Source organism: Sciurus carolinensis, chromosome 13, assembly GCF_902686445.1.
Source record: "Sciurus carolinensis chromosome 13, mSciCar1.2, whole genome shotgun sequence".
Classification (NCBI taxonomy): domain Eukaryota; kingdom Metazoa; phylum Chordata; class Mammalia; order Rodentia; family Sciuridae; genus Sciurus; species Sciurus carolinensis.
Genome location: NC_062225.1, coordinates 12583366 through 12596466, shown reverse-complemented (window position 1 = coordinate 12596466; position 13101 = coordinate 12583366). Strand labels below are relative to the sequence as shown.

The window sequence follows — 13101 nt, the reverse complement described above, 5'->3', positions numbered from 1 at the left end:
TTTTTAAGGTTATAGTATAAAACCTGAATACATGCAATACATGGAAATGACCATGGCTTCTGACCTCAAGGGCCTTTGTTGTTTTTTCAAAGACCATTTAATATGGAAAAGTCCATGTATTATTTTTAGTGACATATGTGAGAAGTGACATTATAATGAAAATACCATTCCAATTTTATACTATACATATGATTTACACACACACATATTCATGCAGTTCAAAACTTGAAAGAAATACCTTAAAATTTGTCTCTAAGAAGATTACATTTTTTATATTTAAAATACTTTGTAGTAGTTATATTTCCATATGTGAAAAATACTATTAAATAAGTAGTTTTAGGTCTTTTAAATATTTTATAATAGTTATATTTCCATATGTGAAAATATTATTAAATAAGTGGTTGACTCAACCTAGAAAAGGATACTCATTAACATGCGGGTTCACTTAGCCCTCATGCCTATTTTAGCCAGAGACTACCAAGTAATCTTGCTTCCTTTGCCTCCAAATTATCATTCTTACTTCCTCATTTAATTTCTTTTTTTAATGGTTCTTTTTAGTTATACATGACAGTAGAATTCATTTCTATATAATTATACAAGCATGGGATATATCTTATTCTAATTAGAACTCCAGTCTTGTGTATGTACATGATGATAAAATTCACTGTGGTGCATTCACATATGTACATAGGGAAGTTAAGTCCGATTTTCATTCCTCTGTCTTTCCTTTTCCTATCCCCCTTCCCTTCCCTCCATTCCTCTTTTTTGAATCTATTGAACTTCTATTCTTTCCCTACCCCACCCCTATTATTGTGGGTTAGCTTCCACATATCAGAGAAAAAGTTTGACCTTTGATTTTTTTTAGGATTGGCTTATTTCACTTAGCATGATAGTCTCCAGATCTATCCATTTACTGACAAATGTCATAAAGTTCATTCTTCTTAATGGGTAAATAATATTCCATCATATATATATGATATATATGATATATATATGAGATATATATTTTATATATATATGTATATATATATATATATATATATATATACACACATCACATTTTCTTTATCCATTCATCTGTTGAAGGGCACCTAGGTTGGTTCCATAGCTTAGCTATTGTGAATCGAGCTGCTTTTATAAACATTGATGTGACTGCATCATGGTAGTATGCTGATTTTAAGTCTTTTGGGTATAAACTGATACCCAGTGGGATAGCTGGGTCAAATGGTGGTTCCATTCTTTGGTTTTTGAGGAATCTCTATACTGCTTTCCAGAGTGGCTGCAACAATTTGCAGTTCCATCAGCAATGTATGAGTGAACCTTTTTCCCCACATCCTCGACAACATTTATGGTTATTTGCATTACATTCCTGATAAAGGTTCAAGGACTTTTTTGATTTAAGGAGGAGGACAGGTTAATCTACAACTGATTGGTAGTCACTACAGCAGAAAAACATAAAACTCTCACCAATTCTTTTTAAAATAACTGAGTGTACATTTGTAAAGTAAAGATATTCCAGAACAAAGATAACAAAAAGTCACATCAGACTTTGTCTTTTATTTTACTATAACTTCTGGAAACATCCCCAAAGAATCTTCCTGAACATTCCTAAGGATGAGATTATAGATTCATCTTTGATTTTCAAGCAGGACTTTATTATTTGTGTCCATTTTAGTCTCAAGCATTGGACATGTAAATCATTCTGCCTGAGTCTGAGGAAAGTGTAGGTCACTAAGGCACATAAGTCCTGCCCCCCCAAAAAAAAAATTGTAGAAAGGGACCATTGTTATCAGACAGGTATAGCACAGATTATTTTTTCTTTTGATAATTCAGAGAAAGATATATTATTTCTTCAGGAGGAAGCTAAGCCTCAAAGTCTGAGCAGGACCCAAACAGGCCAAGAAAAGGATAATTCAAGCAGCCATAATAGAATAAGAAGACAGAAAAGAGGACCTGCAGATTGGAAAGGGTTTGTTTTTGGCTGAAATATTCAAAGGTAGGCCAGGCTATGTGGAGAAAGACTTGGAGAGATCCCCATGATAACCCACTGAGCTCTGATCTTTTACTATATATGTTGGTGCATTGAAAATGCAGTTAATTGTATATTTATTCATCTTATTACATCATCTTTTTTTTTTTTTTTTCTGTACTGAGATTTAACCCAAAGGTGCTTTACCACTGACTTACATCCCCTGTCCTTTTCACTTTGAGACAGTGTCTTGCTAAGTTGCAGGGGCTCTCACTAAATTGTTGAGACTGGCTTGAACTTGGGATCCTCCTGCCTCAGCTTCCCAGTTGCTGGCATTACAGGTGTGTGCCATCCCACCCAGTAATGCATCATATTACTATCTTCTCACCTGGGTCTTATTTCTAAAACTTCATCAACAGTGGGAGTTGTGTTGTAGATTATTACAGCTTTAGTTTTCTACTTTACAGTACTTAATAGATCAGTCTTTGCAGAGGGATGCTCAACCAATAAGGCTGGTTTAAAATTCATGATATGCTTTGTGCGTCTTCTGAGCTTTAGGTGAGAAATGAGATAATCAGGTACATGTGGTGTAAAAAACTCATTTGACTGGAGAGTGTGGAGTGACCTGGGGGAGTGAGGTTGAGAATGGAGCTGTATTTGTCACCTTTCCATCACTATGACAAAATACCTAAGATAATTAACTTATAAAGAGGAAAGGTTTATTTTGCCTCACAGTTTTGGAGGTTCTAGTCCCTGATGGATTGGCCCCTTTGCTTTTGGACTTGAAGTGAAACAGCACATCGTGGGTGAAAGTGTATAGCAGTGCAAAGTTGTTCACCTTATTACTGGGAAGCAAAAGAGAGAGGAGGAAGGGGCAGGGGTCTCTCCATCCCCTTTGAGAGCATGTTCCCATTGACCTGAAGTGTCCCCCACTAGGCCCTACCTGTTAAGGGTTCTAGCATCTCACAATATCACCTCCCTGGGGACCAACCTTTAACACTCAGGACACTGGGGGACATTCAGGATGAAAAGTACAGCAGGAGGTGAGGAGGAAAAGGCAATAATTAAGACGAGGAATTAGGAAACCTAAATGAAGGCATTGGCTATAGAAATAGAGAGGAGAGGACGGACTTCAGAGGGACTGGGAGGAATTCGGGACTGGTGGCACAAAGGGACAAAGGTGATTGAAAGCGGTTCATGAGAACATGACCTGATTTCCCTCTTCCAGGACTGACCAGGTAGCAATGTCATTGAGTAAACAAGAGGAGACAAAATAAGAGACTTTTAATTTTTGCATATTGGTTTAGTGAAGAGGGGAATGAGGTAAGATTGGGACAAGCTGAAAGTAGTCCAGGTGAGCATGTTTGATTCTGCATGAGCCGTGAAGCCAGATTTTGCTGAGTGCAGAAGTTTTAACCACTTCTTTTCATTCAGTGTGTCCTCTCAGAGCCCCATAAAATGGAAACACAGAGAGGAGGAAGGGAGAGGGCACAGGAGTGGAGAATAATTCTGTAACGTGTGTTGAGCTGGGCACCATAAATACACCTTTTGTAAAAATCTTTAAGGTTAGGATCTTTATTTTTTAATTTTTTAAATTTCGTATTTGTTCTAATTAGTGGTGCATGCCACTAGAATGCATTTATACATTTTGATAGATCATACATAAATGGAGTGTAATTTCTCATTTTTCTGATTGTATGTATTGCAGGATCACATCAGTCATGCAGTCATACATGTACCAAAGGGAATAATGTCTGTCTCATTCTACTCTCATCCCTACCCCCTACCCCTTCCCCTCCTCTCACTCCCCTCTGCTAATCTAAAGTAATTCTATTCTTCCCTATTCCACCCGCCCTTATTGTGAATTAGCCTCCACATATCAGAGGAAACATTCAGTCTTTGGTTTTTTGGTTTTGGCTTATTTCACTTAGCATGATATTCTCCAACTCCATCCATTCACCAGCAAATGCCAGGATTTCATTCTTCTTTAAAGCTGAGTAACATTCCATTGTGTATATGTACCACATTTTCTTTATCCATTCATCTGTTGAAGGGCACCTAGGTTGGTTCCATAGTTTAGGTATTGCGAGTTGAGCTGCTATAAACATTGATGTGGTGTGTCACCGTAGCGTGCTGATTTTAAGTCCTTTGGGTGTACCCCGAGTGGTGGGAGAGCTGGGTCAAATGGTGGGTCCACTGCAAGTGTTCTGAGGAATCTCCACACCCCTTTCCACCATGGCTGCACCATCTTGCAGTCACACTTGGTTCCAGCCCTCCTGAGCTAGGAGTATGGCTCAGTGGTAGAGTGCTTGCCTAGCAGGTGCAAGGCCCTGGGTTAGATTGCCAGCACCACAAGAAAACAAAAAGTTACAGCTCCTGCAACACTTCCAGTTCCTGCCACAGACGGGAAACTGAGGCCCAAAGAGGTCACCAGCTTGCCTAAGGTCCTCTCCGCTGGACTCTAGAAGAGCCCCATTCCATTAGCAAGGTCCAAACGCACCTCTCTGGCTTCCACAGGCTTCCACCTTTACCACCGACTGCCGGGCCTCATGCCCGAAAGCTGCCTTCTCATCACCGTGGGCGCTCTGGTGGGCAGCATCATCTTCGGCACCGACCACAAGTCGCCCCCGGTCATGGACTCCAGCATCTACTTCCTGTATCTCCTCCCGCCCATCGTGCTGGAGAGCGGTTACTTCATGCCCACACGGCCCTTCTTTGAGAACATCGGCTCCATCCTGTGGTGGGCAGGCCTGGGTGCCCTGGTCAACGCCTTCGGCATCGGCCTGTCGCTCTACCTGGTCTGCCAAGTCAGGGCCTTTGGCCTTGGTGACATCAGCCTGCTGGAGAACCTGCTGTTCGGCAGCCTCATCTCCGCCGTGGACCCCGTGGCGGTGCTGGCCGTGTTCGAGGAGGCGCGGGTGAACGAGCAGCTCTACATGATCATCTTCGGAGAGGCCCTTCTCAATGATGGCATTAGCGTGGTGAGACCATGGGGACCGGGTCCGGGGAGCGGACTGGGTGGGGCTGGGACGGGGGGACTGGGTCTGTCTGGGCTCCAGTTCACTGAGCCACACCCCCAACCTGGTGACCTTCTTAGGACCAGCACCAAGTACCTCACTGCTCACTTGCACTGCTTTCTCACACAGGATCTGACTAGTTTCTCGAAAGAGAGAAAACAGAGCTGATGGACTTATTTAGTTAAATTGAGGTGTTTTAGTTTGTTTGTTCTATTCACTTAGTAATCAGAAATCTTTTAAATTGACCATACTGGGTGTTCACACTGGTAAAAACAGTAGCCTGTATTTTTCTTTCTTTCTTTTTTCATTTACCAGGTCTCACTTCCATTCCTTCCCTTTACATGCTTTTCTTTAAAAAAAAAAAAAAAAAAAAAGCACATACTGCATTAGATTAAGTTAAATAAAAGATAAGGGCAGGAGAGAAATGAGAAGAGTTAGGAAAATGTGTTGGCATGATTCATGGAAAATGTGAATGAGAGGTTTCTGCTTAGGAAGCCTCTAGATCAACATTAGCACCAAGGCTCAGGAGATGTCTGTGGGCCTAGGAGCTGGAATATTCCACAGTAGACAATTCTCAATGTTCGGTTTCATAATTGCTGCAGCCTCTACCAGTTGCTGTTCTACAAGACTTTTATGTATACTTTTAGATGCTTTTATTATTTTTAAGTCTGTATCCCAGCACATAAGTAAAACTAGAATTAATTTTATCATAAGAGTCAAACTGCCTAGACGTTCTATTATTGGATCAAAAATTATGAACATTGCAAGAATTTAATGTGTACTCTCTAATTGCTTTTGGAAAACCAAACCAGTGTACAATGACATATACATGCCCATATATGTACAAATATATCATTGAATAGCTTAAGCTTTTGACTTTGGTTTATAGTAACAGTAACAAAGATATAGTCTATGCAGCAAAGAAATGAGTCAATAATCCAGATTTAAAAAAAAAAAAAAAAGGGTCAAACTGTACAAAACTGTGCAACATAGCTGGGTAGAGTAGCTCACCCCTGTGGTCCTAGCTTTAGGATGATTAGCAAGACCTTGTCTCAAAAAACTGCAAAAACAAACAAACAAACAAACAATCACAAAACAAATAACTCCAACTAAAAACTCGGTAGCATTAAACACCAAAGCCTCCTTTTGCCCTCTCCTCTCTCTCTGTGCAAAAAGCCACCACTTTCTTCCATCTTGTACTTTCCCTGCCAGCCTTTGTCCCATGTATACGTGTGTGCAGGTAGCTGGGGATGTAGATTTTAACAAAGACTGGGTGGATTATGTTAGATGTATTGCCGAGATAGAAAAGTCTTGAAATTCCTTCCCTGTCTTTTCAGTTGTTGGCAAGGATTTCGTAGATTAAGTTTACTACAATTTAATTTCCTCAGTGAGTGGTTAGTTAGGTTATTTCCGATTTTTCACTCTTCTGAACAATGTGCCAGTGAATATTCTTGTTTCTGCCTGTCTCTTTTTGCTTCGGTGAGAATGTTTATAGGATGAATATTCTTAGAAGTGACCTTCCCAGGTTGAGCAGCATATACATGCGGAAGTTTGAAATATGTGGCTGTTTTAATCACCTCCCACTCACCTCATTGGTAAATGAGAGAGTCTCACCCTAGGATTATTTAGATGGCCAAATGCATGACACCTGACACTGGGCAGTTGAGATTGATGGTGGTTTGGGGATCACACATGCTCACAGCCCAGAGGAGGGGGATGCCACACACCGTTCAGGACCCCACAGGGCTTCATATGGCCAGAAGCAACCAGCAGGGGCTGAGGGAGGCAGGCAGGAGGATGGGGTGAGCCTGGTTCTCACAGATGAGTGGGTTATTTGGATGGTTTTTCTGACTGCCGGGGAACTGAATCCTACTAGTTGGGGATGAGTAGGAACTGTGCCTGGTCCCCTTCGTAAAGAACCTGTTTCATTAAGGGACATTATCCACAGGGCTGTGTGCGTCGGGAGGAGGGAGATCGCTTGCAGTTGGGCCTGTTGAGGGCTTCCCGATTTTGCCAAATATCAAGGTAGCACGTGACATTGAACTTAATTTTATGCCTTACACCACAGCTGCCAAGAATTTCCAGAAAGTCTTTATCAGCTTGGGCTTCAGAGGCAGTGTTTTGACTGCCGCTCTTTGATTTTCACAGAATCCAGTTTCTCCATCAGGAGCACAATCCTACGATCTGCAGAAATCTCTGCCAAGGTGTTGTCTTCATCAATCACCCAGGCGAGCACTGAGTCTGCTGCCCTGGAGCTAGAGAATCAGACCTGACCCTGAGTTTCTCTGAGTTTCACATCCACAGTGTGGGTTCAGGTTGTCAATTCATTGCCAGCAACGCTTGTTTGTCTTTCTCAAAGTTTAATTGCTCTGGCCCAGACACTTCTACAGAATGAGCTTTTCAAAATAAAAGGGGGGTTTTGGAGGGACCCGAGTATCTGCAGAGGGTACTGCTGTGACCTTTGCTGGCTGATGCTGCTGTAGCGTTGGCTCCGGTGAGGTTACCCACATGTCACTCTGTGGGCAGCCATAGCACAGTGGGTATTAAGTGTGTGCTGGGCGCTGCTGGGTCTCTAAGTGAAACCAGAGAGGCCCCAGGGCCAGATTTAGAAAGCAGCTTGAAACAACTGGTACTTTCTGCTGTCCAATGGTATTTTGAGCTAAGGGCCTTGAACTCACCCTTTCATTGAGCAGGGAGCCTGCCCAAGGGCAGCAATCAGTACCTTGCTCTTTCAGCAGGAAGTCTGAGTCATCCGAAGGTGGCCAGTGGCTGTGGCTTACGTATGACAGCTCTACAGATCATTATCCCCCAAGGACTGCCTTCAGCGTAGGTCAAGCATCAATGAGTCTTTTTCCACTGTCCTTCCTCTTGCTGAAATTCCAGCTTCTGATTCTAATTCATCAGGACACACCCTCAATGATAGGAAAAGGGAATAGAGACAAAACCCGCATAACTTTAAAATGATGGCCAATACTACGTCCTATAGTGGGAATTTGCAAAGAAAGCAGATTTCAGGTGATTTGACTACTTCCATAAAAGGGAGGAAGAGAGGGAGGGGCGGAGAGAGGGAAGGAAGGAGAAGGGAGGGCAGAAAGAGTGTCATGATGTGGAGGTAGATACCTGAATTAGCTAGACTATAAAAATTATTTCATTAGATTATGTATATTAAAGCATCATGTTGTACAATTTGAATATTTACAATTCTCATTTTTTAAATGTAGGATGTTTCAGGACTGGGGATGTAGCTCAGTGGCAGAGTGCATGACTAACGTGCCCAGGGCCCTGGCTTTAATCCCCAGTTCTATGATGAATAAATACATAAATATTTTTTTAAAAAACAAAGGATGTTTTTAAGATTGCTAAAATATAAGTAACACTCACGTCTCCAGTTGAACCTCATAGCCAAAATCCTAGCAGGAAAACAGACGTGATACTATCCGCAGGCACTAAGTGGTTCATTTTAGCATTTGATATTAAATTTTTCGATTATATTGTGAAGCGTGAGTAAATACTCTCATTTTAAAGATGAAGAAAATAAGGCAAAGGAAGTTGAAGTACAGTGAACCAGGACACAGTGCTCGGCTAGTGGCAGAGCAGACCTGGATGCCCAGCTCTGCCAACTCACCAGCTCCCATCCTGTTCTTCTTACCTCTTGAATTCTCCACTCACGGAGCTGGGAGGGGCGAGAGAGAACCTGTGCATGACCAACGTGAAGACTGGACCCAAGTCCAGTTAGGGAAGCCTGTCCTCCACTACAAAACAGAAGTGGCATTCCAACGTGTGGCTCTAGGCAAGATTCGGATCCTCCTGTGCCTGCTTTTGAGGTAAAATCGGGACGATGATACTCTCTGGTTTGTAGAGTCCCTGGAAATTCATATTTAGCTTTTGGTACAGAGGGTGTCCAGTCTGGAGTGGGCACTCAGTGAATGCTGCCTATTATTCTGTTTTTGTTTTTTTGTGGTGCTGGGGATTGAACTCAGGGCCTTGTGCTTGTGAGGCAAGCACTTTACCAACTGAGCTATATCCTCACCCCTGGCTGTTACTCTGATATGGCACCGGCTCATGGACACTCTCTGGGTCCTGGTTCACTGTAACTAGGCAGCTGATTCCAAGCATGGCAGCCCCTCGTTGATTGCAGGGCAGATGGTTCCTGTGTGTACATCCCTCCCTGGTTCTTCTGGAACCATAAGGTGGTTCCGCAGGCTTCTATCACACCACCCCCTCCACCTCACCTGAGAGGCCCAGATGGGGAAGGCTGAGCCTGGGGCCCAGGCGGCCTGGCTGTGGAGCATCTCTGTTCTTTCCTGGACACCCCTCTCTCCCCTCCCACTTTATTTTCCCTCTGTTTTTCACTCCTTCCTCTAGAGATGTCTCTGTATGACATCTTTTTAATTTTTTTTTTTCAGAATTTGACCTTTATTTTATTTATTTGTTTTTTATGTGGTGCTGAGGCAAGTGCTCTACCACTGAGCTGCAGCCCCAGCCCTCTGGGGTAGCTCGCTGCCTCTATATTCCATTCTCTCCTCTAGGAGCACTGAGGTAGAGGGAATTGGGCCAGCCTGTCTGCAGGCTAGTCCTGGGCCTGTCACTGATTTATGGGGTTTTCTTTATTCAAGCCTCATGACAACTGAATGAAGCATGAATTCTTGTTACCGTTTTGTGAAAGGGTATTAGGTAGTCATCACGGGTCTTGCCCCCCGCCTCCCGGGACCTGAGTTTTAGGTTCATGTTTCCATACTTGGTTTTCTTGGTTAGGGCTACGTTAGAGATGTGGTTAGTTAGAGTTAGGGTTTGGAGTTGTCAGCTGAGTTACAGGATCTCCAAGTCCTTGAGTTTCTATTGTTATCTTTGTTGGGAAGACACAGACTGCCATAGGAGGTATTCATCTCCTAATTGAGCAGCATTCAGTGTGGCTGCATCCTAATATCCAAATGTGAAGTGAAAATACAACCTCTTCCTGCTTTGCCAGCCAGCAGTTCCCTTCTGCTGAGCCTGTCAGTAGCTGGAGCAAAAGCGATCAGCTTCTCACTTCATTTGCAGTTGGGCCCTGTATTTACGATGCATTCCTGTTGTGAGCATTAGCTCTTCAGCCCCCCTCCCCTTCACGCTACAATTCCTTCCCCCTTTCTTTTCTTACCTGCACATCAGCCTTTCCTAGCGGGCTGCCTGGGGGCAGTCTTGATTTCTCTTTTGGCTCTTTCCTCCCAGTATCTGCATCCTAGGACCCAGAATCTAGAACTGAGGAAGCCAATCAGTGGCCATCCTGCAGGAAGGAACATTGCAGAAGGAGCCGAGAGTTGGTTGAGGGAGGTGGTGATGGGGTTGGGGAGAGGCTACCCAGGGGTGCTGCTCGCCCTGGGGCCAGTCTGCAGCTCTGCCTTGGCCGCCAGACTCCAGGGGCTGCACCCACCTCCTCTGATGCTTCTTCTGAATTTGGGTCTGTCTGGGAAGCGGTGAGCAAACGGAAGTATTTCCCTCAGGCCAACGGCCACCGCCAAGTTTCAGCATCATCTCCCAAGCCCACACTCCAGGGGTGGAAGGACACTGGAGCAGTTGCAGGGACAGTGAGGAATCCCTGCATCCTGTCCCTCTTCCCACACCCTGATGCAGCCATCCTGCCCCTGTGCGGTCCTGGGCACAGAGAGAGCCAAGGAGAATTGCATCTGTCACACTCATGAGGATGATACAAAGCCTTCATTCAAGGGCAAATTTTCTGGTTTATATTTTCTGTCTCAAAAGAATTACTAACTCCATTACCTCCCAAACAGAAGGCAGGAAAACAGCAAAGTGTATGGGCAGGAGGCTGTGTGCCTCGCTTTGGGTCCTGCCTGTGCTGCAAGCTGTGTTACTTTAGGACAGTCACTTAGCCTCTCTGAGTCTCTGTTTCCTTTCTGTAAACTAGAGATAGGATTGTATGGAGATTAAAGTGAATCCACACACATAAAGCATTTAAAATAGCCCACGGCACAGAGGGCGCACACTGTGTGCGGTGTGATGTGAAGTCCACCTACCCGACGACTTCTGAGCTGCTCAGCGCTCCACCCGCTAAACGAAGTCATAGGGTCTTGTCTGTCTGTCTGGACTTTGTAGGTTGAAACTTCCCTGCAGGGCTGTGTGCAAACTCCGACGGAGCCCAGAGGGAGAGTAGGCAACTGCCCCTTGTCTTCCTTCCATTTCTTTCTTTTCTTTCATTCAGATTCCAAAGGATAAGGGTAGGAGGTGGGAGGTGAGCGTAACTTTGCAAGAGTCCCCAGTTTACCATATTTGGATGTTTGACTTTTCCAGAGTGTGATAGCAGTCTGTGTTCAGTAGAAACCCTACCTCCAATTCTGATTTGGCTCTCCGTAGGCTCTGCTCTGCGGTCCAGTCTTCACTCACGCTCACGCTGCTGGGTAGTGACAGGGAGTGGCAGCTCCCAGTCACCCGCGTCAGGCAGGGGAGCAGCCGACTCTCTACAGTGCAGAAGGAGGTGGGAGTAGTGAGGGGTAGCCAGTGTAGGTCCCAGCAAATGCAGGAATGTTTGGGGAGCACCCACAGAGAGGAGGCACATCTGACTCTTGTCCTGCTGTGTTGCGGTGACGCCTTTTCCATCTGCATGTCTGGGGTCTGAAGGACAGACTTAACCCACAACCTGAAGGACCCGTTCCCAGGGGAGGGTTAACCCCTCAGAGGCGTGCGGAGCAGGGCTGGAGAGGGGCCTTAAATCCGATTCGTAAACCCTCATTCCGTTCATTTTCTTCTGCCAGAAGAAAGAGAAGAGTGGGGGGGTGGGGATTGTACAAGATGGGTTTTAACCCACTTAGGGGTGATTAGAACTCACTTCAGTTCACAAGTACAAGAAAAAAGAACAGAACCTCTCTGGTCGTCACAGTGTCTTTTCTGTGGCAGGAGGTGGACTTAAGCAGCTGTGCAAATGGATTTGGAAAAGCAACACTTGGGGAGAAAAGCAATGCTCTGTCACCCTTCGGGGAATAACCAGGACAGAAGCCGAAGAGCACAAGGGAACTGTCCTGTCCATGCTCCTAACAACCACGCACTTCTCAGCAACCGTGCTAAAGCCAGGGATGCACGACAAACACGCTTTGTCCCAGGCCTTTGAGCAGCCACAAGCTAAGAGTGTTTGACTTTCTTTCCTGATGAGCTCTTTTCCACTTCTGACCATGCACCTGTCTGTACTTCTGTATCTTTCTAGAAACTTCCCCAGCCACAGAGATTTCCTAGGAGGTTACATAATACATTCATGGAAAACCCTGACTTGGGAGGAAAGCATAGTGTTCTAAACCCAGCCTGGAGAGTTTCCTTGTCCTGTGGTTTGCAACCCATGCCCCCCACCTACAGGCATGCATGCATTCCCAAGGTCTTGTTGGGTATGTTGGGTTGCAGGATGAAAAAACTATGCTCAGTGTCATGTGAAAAGTCTCATGAGTTGGCTGCTTGGGAGGCGTTGGTTGACAAACAGTTCCCCTGTGGCATCCTCAGTGGTTACATAAATGGGCAGCACCCAGGAGAACCTGTTGCACGGGTCTGCTCTGGAGCATGAGATCCAGGAGATGGGTGGGGTAAGAAGCCGCGGTCATCCATATTTCACTCCTGACCACCCAGGACCAGCTCTGGTTGTTGGTGGGTGTCTGTGTTCATTTTGTGTTGTTATAATGAAATGCATGAGCCTGGGTACTTTAAAAAAAAAAAAGAGGTTCATTTTGGCTCATGATTTGGGGACTGAAAGTTCAAAAGGCACAATGCCATCTGGTGAGTGCCTCCTGACTATGTCACCTGTGTCAAAGAAGCAGAGAGGGACGCTGCAAGGACAGAAGTGTGCATGAGAGATTTAGGGGAGGAGCCAGGTCCCCTTGTCACGGCCTGCTTTTGAGGGACTTCCAGTGAGCGTGAGAAAAACCCTCCCGCTCCCAAAGCATGAATCCCGCCCGAGGGTGGAGCCTTCCACTGGGCCTTGCCTCTTAAAGATTCCACCGCCTCTCAACATCAACACGAGGACAGAGCCTGCAGCCTATGAAACTCTGGACAACTAAGCCATCCATACCGCAGGACTGAAACATAGACTGGTACCTTGGGAAAGAACCGAGACCACAAAATCCAACTACCTTATGTGTTGAC

At 44.8% G+C, this 13101-nt stretch overlaps 1 protein-coding gene across 1 annotated transcript in view; it reads left to right on the top strand.

Moving 5' to 3' along the window:
- Positions 1–13101, top strand: part of Slc9a4 (solute carrier family 9 member A4) — a 56379-nt gene that overhangs the window by 2527 nt on the left and 40751 nt on the right. Inside the window, exon 2 of the mRNA XM_047523314.1 lies at positions 4487–4950. Within this exon, the coding sequence (XP_047379270.1) occupies positions 4487–4950 (464 nt within the window). The remainder of the gene's footprint in view (positions 1–4486; positions 4951–13101) is intronic.